Source organism: Astyanax mexicanus, chromosome 10 (assembly GCF_023375975.1).
Source record: "Astyanax mexicanus isolate ESR-SI-001 chromosome 10, AstMex3_surface, whole genome shotgun sequence".
Lineage (NCBI taxonomy): Eukaryota > Metazoa > Chordata > Actinopteri > Characiformes > Acestrorhamphidae > Astyanax > Astyanax mexicanus.
Window position 1 is genome coordinate 28,441,967 of NC_064417.1, and position 27,887 is coordinate 28,469,853.

At 39.3% G+C, this 27,887-nt stretch overlaps 1 protein-coding gene across 2 annotated transcripts; it reads left to right on the forward strand.

Moving 5' to 3' along the window:
• The first annotated feature begins 369 nt into the window (after window positions 1-369).
• chrnb5b (cholinergic receptor, nicotinic, beta 5b) lies at window positions 370-26,627 on the forward strand. Of its 2 annotated transcripts, XM_007229900.4 has the most exons (6): window positions 370-756; window positions 19,310-19,455; window positions 20,975-21,019; window positions 21,124-21,233; window positions 22,848-23,811; window positions 24,337-26,627. In XM_007229900.4, exons 1-6 carry the CDS (start codon window positions 705-707, stop codon window positions 24,484-24,486), a joined length of 1,467 nt encoding a protein of 488 aa, XP_007229962.3. In that variant the 5' UTR covers window positions 370-704; the 3' UTR covers window positions 24,487-26,627. The 2 variants fall into 2 exon arrangements, with proteins under 2 accessions (XP_007229962.3, XP_022540100.2); XM_022684379.2 differs by lacking the exons at window positions 370-756; window positions 19,310-19,455 and adding an exon at window positions 19,812-20,374.
• Window positions 26,628-27,887: the final 1,260 nt, after the last annotated feature.

A 27,887-nucleotide genomic window follows, 5' to 3' on the forward strand; every position in this document is an offset into this window, starting at 1 on the left:
GTTTGGCAACTGTTTTCATCTAGTTATTTACTGTATAGTAGGGCTATGTATTGGCAAGAACATTTTGTGTGCATTATTTAACAAATTGGGATATATTGTGATTATGTAAGCAATGCAATATATTTAAATTTGTTAACATCATATTTTAGAAAAAAAAATTCTTAAGATTTGTGTGCATTTGCACTTCTGTGTCAACTTCTGTGTAGCTATAAAAAAATATTAGACATATCTACAACTTTCCTAATTTCAGAATTTACCACCCAGTTAGTGCACTCCACAGCTAGTGAACCACTACTTAGTGCCCTAGGGCTCCGTTTGGGACACACCCCGTGCCCAAGTGGCCCCAGTCCTGCGCTCCTCGACGACGCACCGCGCGCGCGGAGCCTCCTCCAGTCAGACCGCCAGCTCCGGGGCAGCAGCATGACGCGCGTGCGTCAGCCGAAGCGGTGCGCGAGCCGTTTCAGAGCTGCGCGTTTGATCTGAAGCTTGTGCAGAAAGCGCGCGGGACCCGCTTCAGTCCGCAGCCTTGTGCAGCAGTATTTTGCGCGCGGCATGAAGAGGAGCCCCGGGAGCGCGCGGACGGAGCGGATGGAGGGAGCAGAACTGATGGAGGTTTGAGGAGGAGAGAGAGAGATAGAAAGATAAAAGAGAGAAGAAGAGCGCGAGAGCTGTGGACCAGGCTCCCCACGCGTTCCGTGTGTCTGATGGCGGCTCGCGCCTCTCCGGGACTCGCGCTGCTCGCGCTCACTGTTGGGGGTAAGTTGGTTTAGGAGCAGGGAGCAGGACCTGTATGGGTGTCAGTGTGTGTATGTGTGTGTGTGTGTGTGTGTATGCTGAGCTGGACAGTGCAAAAGTCAGGTGTTAATCCAGCAATGTCCACTAACTTCCCAAAACTGAATGTGCACATACAGTGTGTGTGTGTGTTAATATGTAGCAGTAATTGTGGATGTATGTGTTAATAAAGCAGTAAATCTAGGATAAAAGTAGCTGCCCACTGTGTCCCATGTTGAGTGAGTCAAGTTTTGGACTACACAGCATTTATAATTGAGATTTTCCATTGAAAGTAAATTATAGTTCACAACTAGACTGAATCCCTTTCCAGGAAACCGATCTATAGTTTTTAGTTAATACCTACAGTTTTCAGTGCAGCATTTAGTTTACACAAACAGTGTTCAGTTGTTCAGTTTACACCTACAGTGTTCAGTTTAAACAGTGTTGAGTTATCCAGTTTACACCTACAGTGTTTAGTTGTTCAGTTTACACTCACAGTGTTCAGTTGTTCAGTTTAAACAGTGTTGAGTTATTCAGTTTACACCTAGTGTTTAGTTATTCAGTTTACACAGTGTTGAGTTATTCAGTTTACACCAATAGTGTTTAGTTGTTCAGTTTACACAGTGTTCAGTTATTCAGTTTACACCCATAGTGATTAGTTGTTCAGTTTATACAGCAGCATTCAGTTGTTCAGTTCACACCACCAGTCTTAAGTCTACACCTGTAGTGTTTAGTTATTCAGTTTGCATCTAGAGTGTTCAGTTTACACCTGCAATGTTAAGTAAGCTGTACACACCTGTAGTGACCAGTTATTTAGTTTACACAAACAGTGTTTAGGTGCCCAGTTTAAGTTTAAGTGGTCAGGTTACCCCTACAGTGCTCAGGCGTCCAGTTTACACCTAAAGAGCTCAACTGTTTAGTTTACACATATAGTGTTCTGAAGCCCAGTTTATATCAGCAGTGTTCAGATGCCTATTTTACACCTGCAATGTTCAGTTTACACCTGCAGTGTTCAGTTGTCCAGTTTAAACCTATAGTGTTCAGGTGCCTATAGTTTACGCCTACAGTGTTCAGTTTACACCTACAGTGTTCAGGCGTCCAGTTTACATCTATAGAGTTTAGTTGTTCACTTTCCACCTACAGTTTTCAGGTGTTTAGTTTACACCTACAATGTTCAGTTGTCCAGTTTACACCTACAGTGTTTGGTTTACACCTACAGTGTTTAGGTGCTCAGTTTACACTTACAGAGTTCGGTTTACACCTACAGTGCTCAGGTATTTAGTTTACACCTTCTGTGTTCAGGTGTTCAGTTCTACACCTTGTGTTTAATTATCCAGTGTACTCCTGCAGTAGTCAGATATTTAATTTCATACTTTCATCCTTCAGTTGTCCAGTTTATGCCTAGATTGTTTAATTTACACATACAGTGTGCAGTTTACACCTTTAGTGTTCAGGTGTCCCCTTTACACCTGCATTATTCAGTTGTTTAGACAGTTCAGTACCCCTGCCCTGTAATCATTAAATTACGTCACCAGTATTCGGTTTACACCTAGAGTGTTCGGTTGTCCAGTTTACAGTTTATACTTACATTGTTCATTGGGCACCTGCTGGATTTAATGGACTGTTGCAGTGTTCAGCTGACCACTGCAGGGGGGGGGGGGGGGGGGTGGGGGGCAGTCTTGATCCTGGGGGTTACCTGAAGAGGTCAGATCTAAAACACCAGCCTTTAATATTGAAACGCTCCAGAATATTGATGCATTTCATTACATTCAAAATAGGGTCATGTGCCTTGGAATAGGAAGGAGATCAAGGATCAAGGTTTAGATGGACATGATGAGTTCAGGCTAATTTATCTCTCAGTGAATCTGCATTTTAGTGCTATTGGCTATTGACGAACACTTCTGTGGTGTATTATCCTGCATGTGGCCACACTGAGGCCTCCCAGTGACCTCACCTCATCAAGACAAAAGCCCCTGCGGGACAGAAGAGCCATATCTGAGCTCAGCTGCGGGAAAAGCTGATATTTATGACTGGAGGAAACAGCATTTGGTCACGGTGGGTAATGAGGAGATTTATGGAGCGTTACCTCATATCCTGAGATGAGCTCAGAATGATACTCACCGATTTTTAGATCACAGCAATTTACAGATGGTTGTGAAGGACACTGAAAGCTGGTCCGTTATGCTGTAGCTGTTTTTATGTGGTGGTATAGACTGCAGTGTGTGGTTGACGTTGTTTAAATATATGTATGCTAAGTGATATCAGTGATAGCACTCTGTTAGAGATAGCATATGGACATGTTATTTATTTATGCATAGTGATTGCGTGAGTGTGTGTTGCGTGTGTGTGTTTAGGTCTCAAGGCGTGATTACATGTCATAACTCTGATTAGATCTTTTGCCCAGTGAGTCAGTGCTGCAGAAGGGCTCTTATAGCTCACATACACACAGATACAAACACAAATACATAATCACTGTCACGCAGAAACCTTAAAAAATACTAAATGCCAAATTTACAGGAGCAGAATAAAACCTTTTTAACTTTCAATTGAAATTAATGTAAAAAGATTTGATTTCAAGAGAGTTTGGAGCATTTCTGTTGATCCATTCTTTACAATATTATGAGACAATGTAAAAAAACAGCCAGATACACATCATATAGTGAAAAATGCAGGGTTTTTGTGTGACATATCCTATGAGACCTATATTTCACCCAATACAATTCGAGTCACAATGCTTGATGTTACCTTACACTGTGCCAACCATCTATTTTCATGCCTTTTTTGTTTAAATAGCAACAGTGCTTGTGAATATATATTTATGCGGATGGGCGTGGTGGTCTCAACTTGAGGTGTGCTCAGGTAAATTTCTGGCATATTGTTATCTTGGCAATGGAAAACACAGGTGCGCCATTGACTGAAATGAACACAGTCAACAGTCAGATGTTCATTGCTTTCTTGGCATTCAAATGTCAACACAGGTGCATCCCCAATGTGCATACATCCCAGCTTGTTACGCACATATGGCCACGCAGCAGTAGTGCTGGGCGATTTGAAAAATCCTATATCACGATATGGAATTTTTTATATCACGATATCGATATATATCATGATATACCACATTTGAGTTATACACACATGAGTATGTTTTTAGTTATTCTTCGAAAAATATGACAAAATTATATCATTGCTTACTTACTTATTATATTTATTTATAAATAAATTAACAAACAAGAAAATTAGGGTTTTTTAATCTGTAATTTCAGCTAGTTTGAGTTTTTTCTTTTGATTACGTTTTTATTAGTTTCAGTTAAGGAGAACTTTCACTTTCAGTTTTCGTTATTTCATTCGTTTTCGTTAACAATAATACTCGGTTACTTAGCTATATGGTGATTATCATGCCATAGCTTTATATAAAATAAAAATAGTATTAAAAACAGATGACTACATCACCGACCTGGCCCGAGGAAAGTGACGGTAAATCTCGGGTCGGGTCCGGGCAGAGAAATAAAAGTCAAAGTATCCTGCTATTTAAAACAATGGAAAATTAATAACAATAATAATATAGTTCTGCATACTAGAGTTTAGATTGTCTGCCCAAACCCGAGCCTGAACGCGAGCCTGAATGCGAGCCTGACTGACCCGATGCCCGAATTTGGGCCGGCGAGAATTCTCACCGTTTTCCTGGCGCGCTGTCGGGTTCGGCAGAAAATGGAAGAAAATGGTCTGTGACGTGACGTAGAACTTTGTTCAATGTAACAAATCACACTGTGATTTTTGTGCTGATCCAAAAGTTACAGCTCATCCGCCTGTCTAAAGCTCTGTAGCTGGATTAATGTCAGCATTTAAATCGCGTGCGTTTTCCTACAGGACCAACCATTCAAACATGTGGATGAGCTCTCCGCATCCGATTAAAAAATCACACACCTTAGCATCTGCCTGTTGGAAGCCAAGCAAACTTATACATAGGCCTGGACAATATTTCGATATCGGTATTTATCGCGATAAGAAATGTTTCAATAACGGTGATATCATTTTTGTGATATATCGATATGTATTATTTACAGACAGGCGTTTTTTAGCGGCGTCAGTTCACTGCAGCCCTGAACATAGCCGGGCTACGTCAGTGCGTGATGACGCAATTATACAGGCACGTAGCCAGATAGGCTAGGCTAGGCTAGGCTAGACCTGGGTCGCCTCCTCTCTGCTCCGCACCTAAAATCTCCCGCGATGAAGCAAAACCGACCCTAACCGCGCAGATCTCGGCTGCGCTCCTCTCCGCACCTGAAACCAACCCGCGATGAAGCGAAACCGAGCAGATCTCGGCTTCGCTCCTCTCCGCACCTGAAACCCACCCGCGATGAAACGAAACCGACCCTAACCGAGCGGATCTCAGCTCCGCACCTAAAACCCGCCCGCGATGAAACGAAACCGACCCTAACCGAGCGGATCTCAGCTCCGCTCCGCATCTAAAACCCGCCCGCGATGAAACGAAACCGACCCTAACCGAGCGGATCTCAGCTCTGCTCCGCACCTAAAACCCGCCCGCGATGAAACGAAACCGACCCTAACCGAGCGGATCTCAGCTCCGCTCCGCACCTAAAACCCGCCCGCGATGAAACGAAACCGACCCTAACCCGCTCGTTTTCATCGCAGGACATTTTAGATTAAGAATGAGCGCATAGTTGAGGGAGGCAGGTCTAATTCAGTGGTTCGGCGTTCAAAGGTTTGATAAACTTCAGGTGTCAGCTTGCTCCAAATTGTTCTGGAGAGTGGAGCCGACCAGCAACAGTAATACATCCGTTCATCCACCTCAAGCAGATTCACTACACACAACATCTTCCTTATTCTGACTAAAACACTTTTGTAGTTTATGTTGTATCTAAGTTATTTAAAGTTTATATAGGTTTGTTTATTTGACAGGGATATCATGTTCCCTTTATATATGAAGGCTTTTTGTATTCCCTATTCTGGTTGAAGCACTTTTGTTTTGATCTGTTAAATATGTTTACAAAAGAATAAGAAGCTCTGCCTCTGTTGTAATGTAAAGTTATTTATATTGGTAATTTGTATATAGGTTATAGGTTTATGTTTGACAGGGATGTCATGTTTTTATTTTGCTAAATGCAAATAAAAGTGAGCATTGATTTATTCTGATCATTTTTTATTTATAAAGTATTATACAGTTTTTTTGTGAGAGGAGGCTTTAAAGAATTAAATTTATAATTTCAGACATTAGTGTACAGATTTCCATTGCAGGGATTCTTAGCAGTTTTTCTGAGGCCTTCAAAGTATTTATATTGATATCGAAATTATATCGCATCGACCAAAATTAAGGAATATATCGTTATATAAATTTTGGCCATATCGTCCAGCACTACTTATACAATAACAATAAACAGAATGAAAGAGCATCTTAGTTTTCTCTGCTGAGAAGCTGGACACATCCAGGTAGCTGTGCCATTGAAATAGCAATGCACCATGATTATAGAAGAATAAGTACATTCTTTTTGTGTGTTTCAAGCCGCTCAAGGCATACTTTTCTCGTTGTTATAATAGCAAAGACACAGTGACACATCCTAAATCAAGATGTGCACTGCTCAACTGACCATTCGCCTAAAAATCGCTAAAATAGCTTCCTATGTGTCCAAATGTTTGTGTACGCCTAATAAATGCATTTAACTGCTAGAATGACAAGACTGAATTTTATTACACGTCATTAAATCCGTATTACACAGTTACAGAGGGCTTTTAGTTTGAAACAATAGATAAAGGACATTACCCTGCGTTCACACTGGAAAGCGACAAAGCGACAGGCGACCATTCATTTCCTATGGCAGGGCGCGATTTGTCGCCGCGACACGCGAGAGGCGACAAGCGACAAAGCGACAGAGCGACAAGCGACACGGAGATGAATTTTTCTCAACTTTATGCAAATGAGTTATGACGCGGTGAAGCGACATTCTAACCCGATTGGCTCCTAGCTTTTCTTTGGACCAATCACAAACAAGGCGGTTCGACGTCCTCAAGCTCCTGCTCTCTGAATTTCTAGTTTCTTTCCCGGTTCTTTCTGTTGAACGGGGTGGACCCACATCAGTCTGTGGGAACGGCTGCGTTTCCAGCGCAGTTAAATCACAGAAACGCCCAAGAGTCCAGCAAGTTTGGGAGTTATAGCTGGAGAATAAAGTGGCCAAGTGATTCCTTTTTTGTGCCTTTTTTCTTGTCGGAGGCTGGACCATGATAAACGCGGGCGTTGAGCTTGACACGCCCACAAGCGACAAACGCTGGGCGACACAAGCGACTCGTCGCGTTCCAGTGTGAACGCAGGGTTAGACAAAGTACAGGAGAAAAGAGAGAAAGGTGAATTAAACTAGCTAACATTAAGGTAGATAGAATTTCCAGTTGAAATGAACATTTGTAATTAAAACCTTTTTGCACAGCACATGCATACATGCACTTAATGACCTCTATTTCTCAGCAACCTACAATGCCTACACAGCATTATGTACACACAGTACTACCCTAAATAAAGCCATATGAAGACAAAAAAATTACACAGAGGCGATAAAAAACATGCTAAACGCCAAGGCCAAGTTATCTCAGATTATGTTTATATTCCTAGCCCTCTACAGCTCCTGTATTTCCTCTAGAAGTTAGAAGAAAGTTTGTGAAGAGGTAGTTAACTGATACCAAGTATAATAAGTGATGCTAAATGCTTTATTCCAGTTACATTATGTGAGAAATGCATTAAAAAATTGACCAAATGTATACTTTGCATTTACAGTATTGACTCTATAAGCTATAGGCTTTACAAGTGCTCTACTATATATAAGAGAGGTTGGACGTACCTTTCAGAGGCAACAGTGAATAAGCAGATAATAGCTCATAATAGCTGATATCAACCTATAGTAACATTACAATTTTCAGGGTATTTTGTGATAACAATATGAATGTTAAAATATTATTTAATTTAAATATAACTGATTTAAATTTATGAAGACACAAAAAATATTTAGAAACTGTTGTCTATTTTGAAAACTGTATTCTATTTTGGATAATTTACTAATGATGAAAATTTATAGTAATAAAAAAAAATTGTGTAAAATTGGTGCATGCATAAAAGCTGCATAAACAATCATATGAAAAAGACTCTGGCAAATAAAAACACACAAAATATACTGCTTTTAAGACAAAATTAGCATGCTATTATCATGCTATGGATTTTTTATAACAATATTGCTGTGTCAAGAAATATTATGTATGATACGATATTACACAGCCCTAGTGTTTTTCTTTTTTATCTTTATTACAGCAACCTTACAGACTCTGAGTCTGTCCTCAGTTAACGTAATGTCATTAACTCTGATTTGTTGCTTATATGGACCTGCGAAAAGAGGCCTTCACTCAAATACACTGGTTATTAAACATCTCTCAGAAATCAATAACAATAGTGCTTCCTCTGAGGAGAGCAGATAGCTCCATTACTGAGACACTGCCAATCATTCCGACATTTACTCCTGCTGATCAATAATTTAGCATGTAATCCTCCTCATGTGATCTTCTGAAATAAGTTCTGTCACAGCGTGGGTCACAGCGTGGGTCTTGTTTGGACTAGTGTTGGGCTCGCTGGCTGCCGGGTTCTGGCTGGGTCGGGTGAAGGGTAGTGCAGAACTCTCTCCAGGCTTTTCGTGTCTTACGTAAGCACTAATGGCTGCTGGTGATGCCCCAGAAGACGGTAGAGGGTCCAAACCATCTAATCGACTAGAACGAGGGTCGAAGGTCTGCTAAGTAATAATCCCAGAGTTCCCAGCTGACGTAATGAGCAGAACTCCAGTCCCCTGGAGGTTGCATGTGCTAATATTCTCATGCTTTGCACTTTTGCTCACTTTGTCACACACTTGCAGGCCCCACAGTGTTGGCTGCTGACTGCTACTATGTGACTCATCACATGCCTTGTAAGGGGACCTGAAATAGTGTGGTTAAAACAAAAAAACAAGACATAAGGTGTGGTTCATTCTGAAGGCAGCAGCCTAAGTGCCTTCAAATGCAGCTTTCTCTATTTTATCTGATAAGAAATCTTACACGGCAGTGTGTTCGGGACACACTTTGGAGTCAACATACGTCATCATGTCTAGCGTGTTGTGTTTACACAATCAAGTTAGCCACTTACCTGAGAGACAGAATGAATCCCCAAGCAGTGACAGCTATGACTCTTTTCTTTGCACTTCAGTGGGAAGTGTCTGCCACTATGTACTCACCCGGATATTATAGATAAACTTAAATATTTATGATTTACTTTAATTTATAAACTTTAAGAAAAAAATTAAGATTAATGAGAAAGACAGAAGATAGGATACATTTTAAATTTGAATATACAACAAATGACCAACAAACACTTTATAAAAGAAGCTAACGCTTCCTGCAGTGTTTTTCTGCCCTGTTATAAGAGCCTCTTTCCTGGCCTGGTAATCACTTTTGTCCCTGGGGACCAAAAAATCTGAATTAATAACAAATCTTCATAATTCCACAAACTATTTACATATTAAATCACCCAGTTACAAATTCCGTCTAACAGTAAAACCTTCTAAAATAAGCAACCTCTCCTACCATAGAACGCTAACCGGGTTAGCTTAGAATGCTAGCTGCATTTGGTACGCCGTAATCCCTCTAGTAATTTTGTACATAAGCTCCCCTGCAGTGCTGACTTTGTCCGCCATGTTTTTTAATCTAAGCGCTGGATCTCTGAACAGGTGAAATTCTTCATGAGATTTCCTTCACTGAGAAGGATACATGTTCCTCTGCCTTTAGAGTTCGGGTTAAATAAGGATGCTGCCTTCCAAATGGGACAGTCCTTTTCTCTGGAGCGAGCACATGCTGCCTAAAAGTGCTGCCGAGTTGAGCAGCTCCCTTCAGAAAAGTTCTTGTTAGCATTATTTTCCACTACTTATCTCAACTTTTCACGCCTTTTTTTAGGGGAGAGAATGGCATTTTAGATAAAGTATGGTTTAGATTGATTTGTAAAAATGCATTAAGACATGTTCTACTTCTCTCCTTCTTCTCAATTTTCTGAAGCAGTATATCTGTGATTTTAAATCATTTTCCTTGCTTAAAGTACTATAAATATTTTAAGTACGTGTATATTATTTCACCTTAAGGACCAGCGTCCAGAATCTGAACCATGGTTCTTATATTTGTTACACTGTTTAATTTTTGTCCAGTTAATTTTGGTTTCGCACTGCAGTGTAACTAGCATCATGAAAAACATTGGTTCCATCCAGCTTATTCGTATACTGGACACTGGTTAGTTTAGTTTGTAGAATGAGCTGCCAGGTGTTGTGCCAATTCTGGTCCCTTCCAAAATCTGAATCCATCCGTGTGCTTTTAATAATGTTAATAAGTAACAGTTAATCTACAGATACAATAGATACAGGAATCACTCGCGTAATCTGTATACGTGTAGGGTTTCGGATTTCAGATAAACACCTGTAGACCTGTACTTCTATTGTTTAATGGGCGATGACAGCCAGTTAGTCTGAACTAATTTTTTCCATTTGGTGGTTTGTCTCCTTTTGCAACAACTCAGTCTGGGCCACAAAAAGAAAAATAAATTGGCACATAATTTACATCAAGTAAAGGCTTTGAAAACTTTTTAAAAAGTATTTTTACATTCACAGATTTTTTAGAAGCAAAAGGTTCTTATAAGGCATTATACCTAAGGGCCCTTTGTTTCTCCTTTATTTTTAAAAGTGTAGCATGTACAGTTCACAATATGATCTAGATGTATGTTTTCAAAATAAAATTTAAAATGTAAAAACTGACTGGTACTGTATATTTATTTTTTTCTTTTAGAAGTTCTTTCACCTTTCACCTGACTAATTTAGTTTGTTAAGATGTTTTGCCCAATTCTGTCCCCGACAAGAATCCAACCCCACTTGAACACAGGCGTGTCCTTTAGCAGAATGAGCAAAACAGATCCCCTCAGATTACAGAATTCAGATACAGGATCGACAGCACAATCTGTGTATGCACAGGGGGTTCGATTTCAGCACAACACCTGTACATTTTCTTTTTCAATTGTTTAATGGGTGATGATAGCCTGCCTCCACTGTAAGTGGTTCTGAAAATTGGGACTATCCAAAAGTGCTTGTATTATACACTGCAAACGAACTGGACCATGGTTTAGTTGATCCAAACTGATTTTTGCCCTTTGGTGGTTTGCAGCCCCTTGCACAACAAGTTTTTGGTTCAGACAAGATTGAAATATCAGAAGGTCTGGACCACGAAAGGAATACATTGGCACAGGAACTTCATATCAAATAAAGTTTTTTTTTAAACATTCACAGATTTCTTTTTTAGAAGCAGAAGTGGAGCATCTAAGGCATTACTAAAGAAACTTTTTGATACTCCTTTATTTTTAAAGGTGTAGCATATAAAACTCACAGAGAGCTAGCCAGGCTAATACTGAAGGGTGTTACTGAAGGTTTCTCTATTTGCTTTATGTATATTTAATGCACATATACAAATGCCTAATGTGGAATGTGGTCTAATTGAAGTCTTACAGGCTATGAGCACTATGAGGTGAAGCTGCAGTGCTTAACAGGCCCAAAAAATACATTTGTTTTAGGTTGTTGTGCATTCTAGACTAAAGGCTAATTATATCCTGTATCTATTCTCTTAAAACTGGGCTCTCTCAGACTGCAACAGACTGCACTGTGATGGTATATCAAATTCTGCCCTTTCATTTGAACAGAAATGCTGTTTAAACATATCTGATTCAGCCATTCATGGGCTAATGGCTAGCGTTAGCATTTTTACTCAGATGGACAGGCCCTTAATAATTCAGCTGGTGGACATTTGTGCCACTAAAGACTGACCATGCATATATACAGTATACACACAGTCTACAGTCCATAGGCAGTGGGTACTGCTGTCCAGTCAAGCAGCAGCAGAGGGTCTGTCCTCTGGTCATAATCATGCGGCAGTTAATTTCTTCCTCATAGATGGATCTGATCTGGATGTCTTGTACAGTCCAGATAGTGAACCGCAGCTTCACAAGCATTCTGCTACCATTTTGTATTCTTTTTGAACTGTCCTCAGAGTTGGACTTTGTGGAGACTGTTTGTGTGTGTATGAGTGAGTGTGTGTGTGTGTGTGAGCACTGTCTGTGCGATGAGGCAGGTTTTATTTTAGTGCAGCTGAATTATTCACAGAGTTGAAGTGCATCTGGGTGGAACAGCTCTGTGCATGCAACTGTGAGTGCGTGTGTGTTCTGTTGTCTCCAAGCTCGAGCTGACTGTGTGTATTTGTATAAGTGTGTGTATAAGTGTGTGTGTGTTGCTTTTCCAGCCATATTTGCTGTGTGCGAATCTGCATGTCATTAAATATGTGTGTGTGTGTGTGTGTGTGTGTGTGTGTGTGTGTGTGTGTGTGTGTGTTGTGAGATTTTGTGAAGGCCCCTCGGGCAGGACATGGGGCTTGTCTGGGCAAGTTGAGGATTTTGGTGAAGCTTCAGGCTTTTCTATGGAAATTAGTCATCTCTGTAGAGACAGAGCGCTCGGCACAAATAGTCTTATCTGACAGGCTGCGCTGTGTCCGTTCTGCGGCAAATTATACAACCACTCTCAGCATTATACACTGCTGTTTCCTCTTTTTTGTCCTTTATTTAAACATAATTCAGTGCTTCATCTCTATAAATAGAGATGGCATATCTGGCACAATCTGTAAGAGTAAAACACAATATTGATTTACACTCATTAAAAAAGTGCTTGAAAACTATGACAAAATTAAACCAAATTTAACTAAAACGTCTGTCAAAAGCCCTATCCGGACGGGATTAGTTTTTCAGATGGACATCTATGAAGAATATTTCCCTTCTCAGTGACAAACTCTTGCATCTGGACTGCAATTAAAAAAACACGAGGACCAGTGAGTTTTTTGGCTTTCTGGGTCACATGACATTGTGTCCAGTAGCTCCTCCATTTCCACTCGCTGTTGTGTTTACGTGGATCTCTGTAGAAAGGCACGCCCAAATTGTAATTACGGTGCATTGCGTTCCAGACAGGAATTAAATCAGGACCTCCCACAAAATAGAAAATTACCCCAGGAACCCCTAAGAAATTAATCCTGGAAATAAAAATAATCCGGATAGGGCTAAAGACTGTCAAACTGAAATTATTTGTAACAAATTTGATCATTTATTTGATAAAGCATAAGCTAAAGTAGCCAGTTAGCCTTAGCTGAGCTCAGCTAAAGTACCCAGTCAGCATTAGCCAAGCTTAAGCAGCTAAGCTAAGCTAAAGCTGGTTAGCGTTAGACAATCTAAGGTAAAGTAGCTGGCTATTGTTAACCGAGCTGAGCTAAAGTAGCCAGTTTGCGTTAGCCAAGCGGAGCTAAAGTAGCCAGTTAGTGTTAGCCAAGCTCAGCTGAAGTAATTGCTTAGCATTAGCCAAGCTGAGCTAAAGTATCTGGTTAGCATTATCTGAGTTCAGCTAAAGTAATTGCTTATCATTAGCCAGACTCAGCTAAAGTAACTGGTTAGCATTAGCTGAGCTTAGCTAAAATAGCCAGTTAGCATCATTATCGTTCTCTGATGAGTTAATTTGCTGGGGGTGTGTAAGCTGTGTTTCCCTGCTCCTCATTTCCCTAGCTCCTCTGCTCTGCGTGGGTAGAATGGTGGAATAGGCAGTAGAGGGAGCTCTAATGGCTCCACCTCAACACAATTCACAATGCTGCCCAGAGCAGAGCCAAAGGCAGTAACTAAATACTTGGCTTTGTGAGCGCAGATATCATATCGATAATCATTAAAAATGGCAATAATCGGTCCAATGAATTGGCTGGCCGATATATCGATTAATCACTAATGGTAAATACCTGTATAACCTCAGAAATGGAATGTCCCATCCAAGGGTATTAAACCCAGTTCATCCTGATTTTGTTGGAGCAACTGCCTCTCCTGTCCATAGAGGAACACTGCTAGTAGGATTTGATTGCATTCAGTGACAAGAGCATTAGTGAGGTCAGGATGTTGGATTATCACCACCCCACCTCATCCTAAAGCTACTGGATAGAGCTCCATCATTCCAGACAATACAGTTCCACTGCTCCACAGCGCAATCCTGACTGGATAAAAGGTTATACAATTTATTACATTTCTGTTTTGCCCAAAATCTTATTTTTTGTTAAATTCCATGACTGTAAAAGGACTCTTATTGGTGTAGGTCTTGTGGGGACAGCAGGGAATCTGATTCGTGAGAAACTATGCTTCTACATTAAGAGTGCTTTCCCACTTGGCATGGAGGATCAGTGCGTGATGAGTGGATGTGCTTAGTCATTTTTGGCAGTAAGAAGTGATCCGATCTAACTTACAGGACCTGAAGCGGCCTGGCCGGAAGCATGCGGCCCGCTCTGACCCCGTGCGTGTTTGTGTCGGTGCTTCAAAACCATTCTGGCTCAAAAGTGACTGATGAGCAAAAGGCCATGAGATTGATGACAAAGAGGGTTACAAAGCTTGGCATTAGAAGAGGAGATTTCCCATAGGCCAAATCAACATGTGTTCTGCCTCTTTATAAAGTGAAAAACAGATCTGCTGCTTAGAAATGAAGACCTGGTACACAACCTGCTCTGTCAAGTCATATACAATATATGGATAAAAATACTAGGACAATTACTCATTAATGTTATTCCAAAACCAAGGGTATTTAAAGGTGGTTGCTGCTTTTATTGGAGTAACTATCTCTACTGTCCAGAGAAGATTTTATTAGAGAATTGTTTTTAAAAATTGCTTTAAGAGTTTGGATTTGGGACTACGATTATTGGTCGACCACAACTAGGGGTGGGAATCGCAGGACATCTCACAAAACAACATTACCACGATTTGTTGCCTACAATAACAATGATACAATGCATGATGCTATCATTCAGTGATACTTGGTATATCACAAGACAAAATTTACTATAATTATTTACATGATTTGTGGTACAGAAGAGGATAAAATATTCCTAAATAATTAAATACAAGGAATTATGGATTTATTGGTGTCAGTTTCACAAAATTTTACAACCAATATTCTTCACCACAGGTTTACCCTATTAATTTAATTAGCACCACCATGTGGAGCAATGAAGCAGTAACTTTACTAAGTCCAATTAGGGGCTGGTCTTAGGGAGTTTAGAGAGTCTATATTTCAATAAAAATATTTATATTCAATGCCACATATCAATACAGTAAGATACGATACAATAGGATTCGATTAAAACAACACAAAATATTGCAATATTTATATATTTTTCTTCCTTTATTCCTTTTTACATTTAGTAAATCCCACAATGTAATATTAGGCTCTGTAATGGTCTAATTTGACCTAATGCAAATGTGTGAAAACCTTTAAAATATTATTGCATTACTTCTTAATTAACGTCATTATCCTGTTATATCACAGAGTCATCTTGGAGATATAACATGTCCATATAACCTGTATACAGCCAGAGCTACACTATTACATACTTAGGCTAAAGTTGTAATAAAGTGTTAGTCCTTTTAACCTCTTAGATAACATTCTTATGTAAGGTCTGTGTGGGGAGCCCAAGTATTGGTGAGGTCCATGTTGGCCCCACGTGTGACCCCCATCAGGGTTGGTGATGGGACAAGTAAAAGTTAAACATGATTCCCATCTGGTTTTTACTCTGCAGATGGAGCGTAGATGGGACTAAGATAGGTTGCATTGAAGGTGCCCATTTGGGAAGCAATAAACCCACAATATAACACTCGGACAAGGATTTAAAGATGAAAACGCAGAGTTTATTAACAAAAGTCCACAAGGCAAGCTCAGAGTCAAAAACAGTCAAAATGTAAAAAAAAAGATTACAAAGTCCACAAGGCAAAAATCAGAGTCAGAAAGGCAAAGGGTCGAAACCAGAAAATACATACAATAAACCAGATAACGCTTGATAGAGACACGGAGAGTGGCAATACCTCGCAAGGAGGCAGAGTTAGAGTTCAGTTATATATAGAGTTGCTAATGAGCTATTCCACACAGGTGTGTGTGTGTGTGTGTGTGGGAGGAGTCAGTTCAATAGTCCGGAGATGCTGATCTCTGAATGCTGGAACGACCAGTAGGCGTGACACACGAAAAGCCCATGCCCACCTGGAACCCACCTAGCTCATATTCTACATATGTCATATGGGAATGTTGGCTGGGCTTTAGTTTTAAAGCTAATTGTTCTCTCTCTGGCTCTGGCCGCTGATGGTGAAGTGGGGTGACCCACCATTATTGCACTGATATAAGTCCCAGATTGCTTTGACTTCCCCAGAAAATGGCCAGTACAACAAACAGAGACATAATAAAATATAATATTCAACATCACTTATAGTGATTTATATTAGCTTACTATCTCTTTACAAACTGGCTATTAGGAGTGGGCGAGGTGGCCCTAAAATAGTATCACAATAGTTTATGTTTTTTACGATAACAATATGGCAAAACACTGAATTAAGACACCCCTATTGGCTGTTTTCCATGTGAAAGATTTGAGCTGTACAGGGCAAGGATAGTAATGCTGAACTAACTTAGCATTAGCATATGTTTGTTTACCAAAAGAGTGGCTGTGAATAGTACTGCTGAGGTAAATGTATCATGCTTTGTTGGTTTGTCTGTTGGGAAATCACAAAGGTTAGGTGTTAAATAAATATCTTTAAATTGTAGTCTTGTAATTGATTTTTTTAAGTGGCAAAATTAAGAAGGCATTTGAAAAAATGTGTTCAGTACTCAGCATCCAGCATTCAAACAAATATTTAATTTGTTTGGTGCATCTCTCTTGTTCATGTCTTGGAGAATAAAAATGTACCTGTACAACAAGTTCTACTGTCCTTTAGCAGACACTAGGATGATGCTGTTGTTTTACGTTCGTAGTAACATTTTCCACACTGAGTGATGTGGTTCTGCAGATACATGTGAGATCATACTTACGTAAGAACCTGTGACTCATCCAGTAGATGGAACTAGGCTTCTTCAGCTCAACTAGCAGACCCTCATGTTAACAGTTCAAGAAGATCTGCAGTGAAGACAGTATGGCTCTGAGCCTGCACCACATAATCCTTTACATCTGATTCCAGATCAGGACCTCTGTCTTCTTCATTTCCTGCTAAAACATGGCACTTAACCTCAGACTGCTGGGGACTGATTCATTAATGTTCTTGTGTAACTCCATCCACAGTTCCACGGGTGTGATGCTCCTTCCCTCTGCTGGATCAGAGTGGATAGAGATGGCATGGCTGGGTGTCGGAGGCAGCGGCTGCAGTACGACTTCTCAGCCTGTCAGTTTGAATCTTGTTGTCTCTGCTTGCACTGTCCTCGTGGTGACTGTACTGGATATAATCCATTCTGACTCGCTGTCCTGTAGACACACAGCGACACGGCAACACCAGCAGACCGCTCAGGCTTCCTGTCAGAAGTCATTATAATGGCCCTATTAGGCCATATTCCGCTCTACTGTCTGCATATCACACTAATTAATATTAAGCCATAGTCTTTTAGAAAAAAGTGATAATAAAAAGAGTTATTTGACTGACAACAAAAGTGCAACTAGAGTTCAGTGCAGTCACTGTAACAGTATTGGTGATTAGTGTTCTCCTCCAAGCGTGTGGAACAGTCCAATGATGTTGCATTAGCAGCAGTTTAAGCAGTTTGGCTTTAGGTGTTACTGAGAAAGCATAGGCTAACCCTCACCCTACTAGTGTTAGAGGCATTGTGTGATGGGTGCTTGACTACATAGTGGACAGAAACTGACATACACAGTACTGGAAATGTGAAAAGTTTATGAAAACAAAGTTTATTTGGTAGCTCACAGTACAAACTAAACCACCCAATCATAACTGAACCACCCAATCATAACTGAAACACCCAATCAGAACTGAACCACCCAATCAGAACTGAACTACCCAATCAGAACTGAACCAGCCAATCAGAACAAAACCACCCTATCAGAACTAAACCATCCAATCAGAACTGAACCACCCAATCATAACTGAACCACCCAATCATAACTGAAACACCCAATAAGAACTGAATCACCCAATCAGAAGTAAACCACCCAAATCATAACTGAACCACCCAATCAGATTATTGCCATAAGTTCATATTTTGCTTTATATATTACATTTTTTTTTACTTTTAACCCCTATTTTGTTTCAAATATGAAAGAACTGTACTGAATTAATTGTGTTTGCTTTAATTTACCAGGTTTTAATTGACTCTTACAGTGTGTCCATTAGGGGTGGGAATCGTTTACTATCTCACGATTCGATTCGATTCCGATTTTGGGGGCCACGATTCGATTCAAAATCGATTTTTGATTCAAAACGATTTGAATTATAAAAATTTCTGCTTCTGGCTTATGAATCTTATTGAAAAAAAAACCCTCCATAATATACACTGGTCCTGGAGCAGGTAATGTGTTACAAAAACAATAAAATGTGCAGGAATGTGGGTCCTCAGTGACAGAGGAATCACTGGGATATCACAATGACGTTAATGAACAATAAATAAATAATAAATAACACTGCTTTATCACCAGGCTACTAGCGGTGGTGTGTAGGTGACGCTGCTGGGCTGATGTGATGATAGCAGTGGAGCGCTAAAGTTCAGGAGCAGCTGCTGATTAACTAGTTAATTTAAGGTCGTTGTATTTCTTCAGAAAGGGGGCAGGAGGTGGAGAAATTAATTCATATGGTCCATTCCTTAATTCCTCTGTGATGAGGAGCTGAAATTAGCTCTGATTAGCTTATTGTATTTTTCCGTTCCGCCTTAAATGCTGCAGCCCGCTGCCACCTGTAGCGTTATTTAAGGTGGAACTGGAAAGTTAGCTAGTTAGCTAGCTAACAGTTACTGAAACTAACTACTAGCGATCTTTTTTATGCTTGTTATGAAGCATTCTGCCATAAAACATTGAAACTACACGTTAATCTAATGTAATATAGTGCTTGTTCTGCCATCTTACCGGTGATTCTCAAACACCTACGCTCTGTGTGTGTCTGGAAGATCTCCATTTGAAAGGACAAGCGCTATCCCCAGGGTTGCCAGGTCCAACAAAAATACCCAGCCCAAAATCAGTCTAAAACCCGCCCCTCAGAATCGATTTTGGGACATTTTAAATCGATTCTGAATCGTAGTAAATGAGAATCAAGATTCTTATGTGAATCGATTTTTTGGCACACCTCTAGTGTCCATTACAATTTATTATGAAGTTACAATTACAATTTTACTAATTAAATTACTTTCAATTACCTTAAAAACCCTTGTACAATATAGATATTTTTCATGTCTCCAAAGATCTAAATCTATATACTACTTTTCAGCTAAGAATATCATACATTAGTGCTAGGTGATATGACCTCAAATCTATATTACAAATCTATATCCCCTATTAATAGTGATACATGTTACCTCCCTTTACCCCAGTTTTAGCATAAATCATAGCTTAATATCATTCTTAAATCTTGACAAAATTACAAATGTAGCATTGAAAATGTGTGTGTGTGTTGCAGCCGTGTTATGTGCAGAAGTGGAGGAGCGGTTAATTAATTACCTGCTGTCTCCTGATCGCTACAACAAGCTAATCCGACCGGCTGTGAACAAGAGCCAGCAGGTGACCATCGCCATCCAGGTGTCTCTGGCTCAGCTCATCAGCGTGGTGAGTCACAATACAGCACAACAGCTGGGTCACGGGTCTGCAGTAAACAACAGTAACATACAAACAAACACACACAGCAATCTCTAACACGTTCACGCGTACACATGGGTCAGTCTAGCTGGTCTTAAGTCATGATAATTAATGTGTTTTTCACATTTACTGTAATTTTGGAGTGATGTTTTAGCATTGTTAATCTCATTATTGCCATTGTTGGATATATTGAATTGTTAGCCATGTTTTATTTTTTATTTTTTTGGCACACCACCACCCTTCTCTTCGGAGGACTTTTATTATTTATTTCTGTACAACAATCGTTAGTTTAACTTTTTTTTTTCATGATAACAAATGCTTTGTTAGCATTGTTTGCTATGTTTCCATTTTTTAATGCTCTGTTAGCATTGCTAGCAATGCTAACAGCATGTTACAAGGGTCCCCTAATTTCACCTTACTTTCTGCTTAAAATGTCCTATATGAACTAGAAAATATGCATATCTAAGCTTTTATTTTAATAATGCCAACTCTTAACATGATATTAAATTGAATCGCTGGGCTTATTTGTGGGACCGCATCTTTGCCTGCGCCGCCTGTTGGAAACGTGGCGTTTCTTCACTTTGCCTATGGGATCCAACGACTCCTAGTGGTGTACAGTGACATCGCATTTTTCTTACGCCATGAAAACATGGCAACACCCTTGTTCACTTAGAATTAGGCACCCTAAATAGTGTACCACACGCTACAAAAATGAGGTGCGCACAGATTTACAGCATTGTTAGCAATACTAAAAAAATGTTTTTTGAAGTTCAAGTTTTGTCTAAGGCAGGAGCTAATATGTTTAAAAATTTCTTAACGCGATTGACAGAAAGAAAGGAAACTGCACCATAGGTTGACCTGGTCGAAAATAGGGGACGGACAAAAATAGGTGACCACACGTTAGCAATGCTATTATTTTTGGGTGTCATATTAGCCTTGTTAATCATGTTTTTATTTATGTGTGCTGTGTTAGCATTGTTAGCAACATTAATATTATTTATACTGTGTTAGCATTGTTAGTAACGATACTATTTATTTTTTTACTGCTGTGTTAGCATTTTTAGCAACATTACCATTTTTTAAATCTGTGTTAGCATTGTTAGCAATATTTTTTCAATGCTGTTAGCATTGTTAGCTACAATACTAGATCTTTTTTAAATGCTGTGTTAGCATTGTTAGCAATGCTTTCATTTTGGGGTGTCATATTTGCATTGTTAGCCATGTTTCCATTTATGCGTTATGTGTTATGGTTGCAAGAAATGTTACTATTTTGTAATGCTGGGTTAGCATTGTTTGCAGTGCTGTTATTTTTGGGTGTCATGTAAGCATTGTTAGCCACATTGCCAATTTAAAAGATGTGTAAGCATTGTTAGCCACATTAACTTTTGAGTAAAGTATTATTTGCTTTTACACAGTAAACATAATTTTGCAGATTCAGAATTTACAGAAATATTTGTAAAACCACATAACGACAGATATTTTCTTTCAGAATGAGAGGGAGCAGATTATGACCACAAACTGCTGGCTCACTCAGGTAAATCCTGCATATTAAAACTGTGTAAATTTGAAATATCTTGAATGTGACTGTGCTGAAATTGTGGATAGAAGTGTGTAGAAATGACACATGACGTGTTGCAGGTGTGGAACGACTACAGGTTGATGTGGGATCCAGAAGAGTATGAGGGAGTCCGAAAAGTTCGCCTTCCGTCCCGACACATATGGCTGCCAGACATTGTCCTCTACAATAAGTGAGTATGGGCACTTTACATTTTATAAAGCTGAAATAAAGTAGTGTAAATATGTATTATTTAAATAAATTAACATTAAAGAAACACTATATGGACATAAGTATTGTGACGCCTGCTTATTTCATTTTTTATTTTTTTATCATTAACATTATTCTTATTTATTGTTTGAAGATTAAAATAGATTATCCTGCTTTTGTGAAATTAACTAAATGTTGTTCACCGTTCTCCTGTCTCTACTGTCAGGGAAAACGTTCTACTAAATTCTGAATTCTGGAGCTTTTCTGTAAGAATTTGATTGCATTTATTATTCCAGAAAACACAGATTTACAGCTCCACAGTTCTGGGGCATTTTGTACCTATCTAAACCATGGTTGTCATTAGGCATGGTGCCAATTGGTTTATATTGGTTTATACACAAATCAAATTTTTAGCATTGTTAGCAAATTTCAATTGAAATGGTCTGAAACGTGATAAAGCTGAGCCCCTGTGGAGCAGCAGTGTGTAATCTGACCTTCCTAAAGCAGACTGTGTTTGGGACACTCAGGGGTTTCCACAGAGATTAGGGCTACATTAGTGAGATGGGATGAGCAGGGACACGCTCACAGTGCTGAACATCACTGTCCCCCAACTTAGGCTGTACTGCCTATTTTAGTTATTTTACAGGGTGGTGGGGGGAGATAGGAAAACAGCTTGCTGCCTAAAAATGAAGCAGATGTTAAGTGCTGTAGGTACCTTGATGATTGCATTCTGGTCAGGTGACCGTCAGTAATCCATGTAATGAGTTTTGTGCACTAGTGTAATCAGATGGACAACTGGGTAAAAGGGTTTACAAGAACCAGGAAATGATCAGATTTCAAATTTGCCAGTAATCTGAGTCAGTAATCTCACAGAAAAGTGACATAAATCAAACTCCATCAAACACAGCTTTTTGTAAATGTGTCCAGAATTTACCAGGCGATATGGTGCTTAATATTTTAATGGTTTCTAAGAATACAATGCCCTTCTAACAGAAACAGAAAGTGTAGGGTTGTTGGTATTTCAGTTGACATGTAAATCTATAAATTTTAGATTTGTAAATGAGATGCATGCCTTTTTTTCCTCAATGGAATACTCAGTGGAACATCCACAACAAATAGTTCATTGTCTTTCAAATGATTTTTGATAAAGGTCTGCTTTTGATCACTTCATCCATATAGAGTATCAGTCTTATAACTGGATAAGGCCAAATACAAAAATGCAAGTAAGGTCACACCAAAATGCATTTAAAACAGATACAAATCAAAACACTTTTATTATAGCAGTATAAACACTTCTCTTTTCAGTCTCTCCAAAACTCATTCAACAACCGAATCTCCACTCAGTATGCCAAAAATTACTGTGAGTTCACCAAAAAAAGTGATTTGCATATCCTATCCCACACAGTAATCTGGTTTTAGTCCAGAAAATTTAAAATGCTTTTGTCTAGCTAATTTAAATGCTGTTGATTAAAATCATAGTCCAGAAAAAGTCATTTGAAATGATTGTTGTCTGTGTGGTAGTTTTTGGAATCAGTGAATGAATGGTTTGTAAATGCTTTGTTGTACTTCACCTCTAATATATGGTTCTGGTTTTCAGTGCTGATGGGACATACGAGGTGTCCTTCTACTCCAACGCTGTTGTGTCCAGCAATGGCGAGGTTGCCTGGCTACCACCAGCCATCTACAAGAGTGCCTGTAAAATCGAAGTTCGCGACTTCCCTTTTGACCAGCAGAACTGCACGCTCAAGTTCCGCTCATGGACTTACGACCACACTGAGATTGACATGATCTTACTGTCGGACTTCGCCAGCCGGGACGACTTCAAACCGAGCGGCGAGTGGGACATCATCTCCCTACCTGGCCGCAAGAACGAAGATCCCGATGACGAAACCTACCTGGACATCACGTACGATTTCATCATCAGGCGTAAGCCCCTGTTTTACACCATCAACCTCATCATCCCTTGTGTTCTCATCACGTCTCTTGCCATCCTGGTCTTCTACCTGCCTTCCGACTGCGGTGAAAAGATGACCCTGTGTATCTCGGTCCTTCTGGCCCTCACTGTCTTCCTGCTGCTGATCTCAAAAATCGTCCCGCCGACCTCCCTGGCCGTTCCTCTGATTGGCAAGTACCTGATGTTCACCATGGTCTTGGTGACCTTTTCTATTGTCACGAGTGTTTGCGTCCTAAATGTTCATCACCGTTCTCCAAGCACACACACCATGCCCCCCTGGGTCAAGCACTTCTTCCTGCATCGCCTGCCTGCCTTCCTATTCATGCGAAGGCCTGGGGCGTCCAACATCCGGGAGAAGTTCCGGCGCAAGCACCAGCAGCGGTCGTTCTCGGAGATGCCCGCCAAAGGCGAGCAGGATGCTTCCGACTCAACGTTCTTCGTGAACGAGGACACTGCCAAGCACATGGGCTGGAGGAGCACTGACCTGCCAGAGAACTCTGAGCTCCGTAAGCGACTGGCGGTTAAGTGCTCCGTGGACATGGAGGAGGCTATGGAGGGTGTAAGATACATTGCTGACAAGATGAAGAGCGAGGATGATGATGAGGGGGTGAGTAATGAATTTTCGTGGACTTGTGTGGTCATATTGTGCTGTTTCTAATCTTCCTGAAATAACGAGCTTTTAGAAGATAAGCAGAGTTGTCACCAAACGTCTGCACACTTAATTATTCATGGAGGCACAGGCAGTCTGACTTTGTAAATATTATAGAGGACTGCATTGCAGATGCTCAAGAGTTCAAGTGTTGCAGAGGACAGATTGATGGCTGATCTATAAAGGCTACCAAAACATTGTTTGAAAAGAAAATCCAGACATTTCTTACTGATGCATTGTCTCAAAAATAGACATGCGTAGGTCCTTTTTTTGGTAATGTGGTAAAATGTACACTAGGAGATAGAACTTGTGGACCTGTGTATCCATCATCTGCCTCTTATCTCTGATTGGTGGATTTGTCTATCCGTCTAATTTGATTAATCAAATGAATTTGTTGGTAAATAGTACAATGTGAGGGTTTCTGACTTTTGGCTTATCCTTGTATATAACAAAGTTGATATTTTGTCTCTCTGTCGTTTGCAGATTATTGAGGACTGGAAATATGTGGCCATGGTAATAGACCGACTCTTCCTGTGGATCTTTGTGTTGGTGTGTGTTGCTGGAACTGTCGGGCTCTTCATGCAGCCTCTCTTCAAGAGCTACAACACTCCTATCATGGACAACATGGAGTGAAACACACTTACACACACACACACACAGTCCAGATTTTGAATCCTACAGCTCGGCCTGCGGCAAAAAGGCTTACTCACTGTTCGAAGGAGCAGATCAGCACAGGGCTCAGATTACACAACCTCAACATTATCAACATTATCACCCGACTCTACACACTCAACTCTACACACCTCACAGAGCTGCAGCCAACACACACACACTGGGTACAACGGTGGGACCAGTACACAGCAACCAGACATGGTTAACAACTGACTTAAACCTAACCTTAAACTTGGACTCTTTTAAAAACTCTTCAAAAGTCTTTAACACTGTGCCCACATAATCCACCACCTAATCCTGCCATACACAAACCAGTTATAATAATCACCACCACCTTCCACTCACAGTCTCCATCATGAACTGCCAAGCCTAAATCACCACTATACCTCCATCATCACCTTTTAACGACAATAAACAATGAACACATACCCTCACTGCGTCATATTGGTTTATGTGCAAAATAATGGGCAAAATAACAGGCCAAATTAAAAGCAATACAATTTCACAATTAATTTATTGACCAAACAGTCTAAAAAAGCATTTCATTTAATTGTCCATAATTAGATTATAATATTATAAAACATTACAATATTTATAATATGCAATAATTCTCTCAGACTGTTACACCAAAAACCATATAAAAACGGAACAACTGGAAGTTCTACTTGCCAGGACTGATCCACTGTTTTAGTTCTTCATCCAGTATACTGTTGTACAAAAGGGTTCTTTAATTGTTGTTGTTGTAGAAGTACTTTAGGTTCTATAAAGAGCTGGTAAATTGGTGAGGAAGCTTTACATAGACTTCTTTAAACCTTTAACTTTGCGGAACAAAATTAGGTAGATTAGGTGAAGCTATAGAAAACAATTGGTACTATTAAATGCAATTTTCTAAATAAAATATATTATGATCCTTGTAAAATGTCTTACCTATTTTGCAAAAACAAGCAAAAATGTTTTTTTTCTCTGCCATCACTTAAATAACCATTTTGGTTCCAGAACATTTATGTAAACATTTAAAAAATCAAAAAAAGGTCATTTGACAGTTTAAACGTTCTTTACACTCACATTACTATTACAAACGTTTATTTTATAAAACCAAAATACATTTTTATGGCATCATTCAAAGAACCATTTTTGATCAATAAAAATATTTATTTATAAATAAAAGTCACATGAAGAACCTTTTATAGGTTTTAATAATACACTTAAATCTCTATTGCAAAATTGGTCATTTTATAAAAACAAAAACAGTTCTTTGATTGAGGCCATACAGGAAACACTTTATGTTCTAAAAAGATAAATTTTTTGTGATCTGTTAGTGTAACGAACAATTCCATTGCTGAAGGACCCTTTATTGACTTTTTTATACATTTAAAGTGTTCTGCACACAACTACAGTATCTGTTGTACTAAAATGGTCTTTAAATAATCCCAAAATGGTTCTTCTGTGGCAATATTCAAAGAACCCTTTGTAGCTGCTTCATTATTTTATTTTGTTTGAGTTTAGCTCGTGGATGCAGATGCAACATAGATGCAATACTTCAACAGTTGCTCCTTTGCATACACAGATTCTCACTCATCCACACAGTTGCAGCCACTGAAGTGTTATTAATAATAAAAAGGCCTGGCATGAACCCACGGTACACTGGCACAATGTAAAACCATACAGTCTCACGCCACGCAGTGATACGCCAGCATACCTCAGGACTCACAGCTGCGTTTTAAAGACGTGTGTGTTTCTGAACTGTCCGAGGAATTTTGGCCTGGCATGTTTTTTTATAAACTACTGTATAACAGAGCTTTTCTGTCCAAAGATACAAATATTTATATACTAAATCATATTCAGATACAAATATTACGCACTCGCATGCATGCACTGAACACACCTGCACTCTCCTGTCTGTCCCCTTCCTCGTTTGGGTTAAAACATGCTTAATTTTGTCGACAAATATGTATTTTTCAGAATGAATGACAGCATTGATTTATTCTCATGGCTGGATGATGATGATGATGATGATGATGATGATGATGATGGAATGTCTCTTTATTAGAGTTACTGGAAGTACTAAATATGTAGATGATGATATCATATGACCGCATTATAAAAAAAGATTAAAGTATTACAACATGCAAATCATTCAATTAAAATTGATGTCAGAAGTGGCTTTATTGCATGAATACAATTAATCTTAGAAAAGGTAAATGAAATGTTCAGTGGTATTGTACATATTTCAGGCTTGTGTATAGTGTATATATGTGTATAGTTTGTGTGTGAGTTATCACACATGTGTTTATCCCTTTAAATGTCCAGAATTCTGTTTATTTCTCACTCCAACAGTATTGTACAAATGTTTTAGGCATCTGTGGGAATTTCAGTAAAGAAAAAGCTTTTTATCTGTGAAGTAAGTATTTACTAGCTCATTAAAAACTAGCATCACAATAAATACATACAGCAGTTTTACAAAAAGCAGAGCTTTAACAGCACTGTTGTCCTTAAAACATCTCCTAATCTCTCCTCATCTGAGTTTAATAGTGTTATTTCTAGTTCTCATCATATCAACACTTGGTTTGGTAAATTGGTAAATGTGGTAAATCAGGTAAGCTGCTGATGGAACTGAACATATACACATGCTGGCTGAGGAGCATCCAGGAGAAATCTGAAACTACACTTTGTTCTTCAGCTTGGCTCAAAGGATATAACATACTTAGTTAAAAATTAGAATTCCATGTTACATTTTACTGTATGTATGTTTATTTGCATCTGTTCAAATCATATGTGGTGCTTTTTCAGGTGAAACACTCATATTGAAGATTCAAAGAGTTTATTGTCATATTGTCACAGTAAGAAACAAGTTTCCTCGTACTATGAAATTCTTTCTTTGCTCCTCGCCAAGTATGCCAGGTAAAGATAAGAGAGAAAATATACAATAAGATAGAAATAAACTAAATATAAATATTAAATTGGATGGAAATATATATATGAAAACAGTAGTGTTTTATGGATATTATTTACTAGTAAGTACATGTTATCTACAGCAGTGAAATAAGGAAAAGGTGAAAAACGTTCAGCAGTGCAATTATAAAATTGCTGTAAAGTGAACATGTGCCTCTGTAAAATGTCCTTGACATGTAAACCTGTAGAGAGTAAGGTAATATTGTAATGCAGTAATATTGCTGAGATACATGGATTAGTGTAATTTGCTTTGGTGCCTAAAACTTTTGCACAGTACTGTATACTGTATTAATTTCCCATCTCATCCCCAAGGTACAGGCAGAGATTTGGCTTTGGGCCTGATGACCTCAGGTCACTTCAGAGCGTTCACTTCTCCTGGAACTACAGGATCATGTACTGAAACCAAATGG

What these genes read in the sequence shown, in the direction of transcription:
- chrnb5b (XM_007229900.4), top strand. Translation starts at nt 705, where the DNA reads ATGGCGGCTCGCGCCTCTCCGGGACTCGCGCTGCTCGCGCTCACTGTT. An exon ending in TGGCTCAGCTCATCAGCGTG is followed by an intron (nt 19,456 to 20,974) that starts GTGAGTCACAAT and finishes ATTTTCTTTCAG; the next exon opens with AATGAGAGGGAGCAGATTAT. An exon ending in GCGAGGATGATGATGAGGGG is followed by an intron (nt 23,812 to 24,336) that starts GTGAGTAATGAA and finishes TGTCGTTTGCAG; the next exon opens with ATTATTGAGGACTGGAAATA.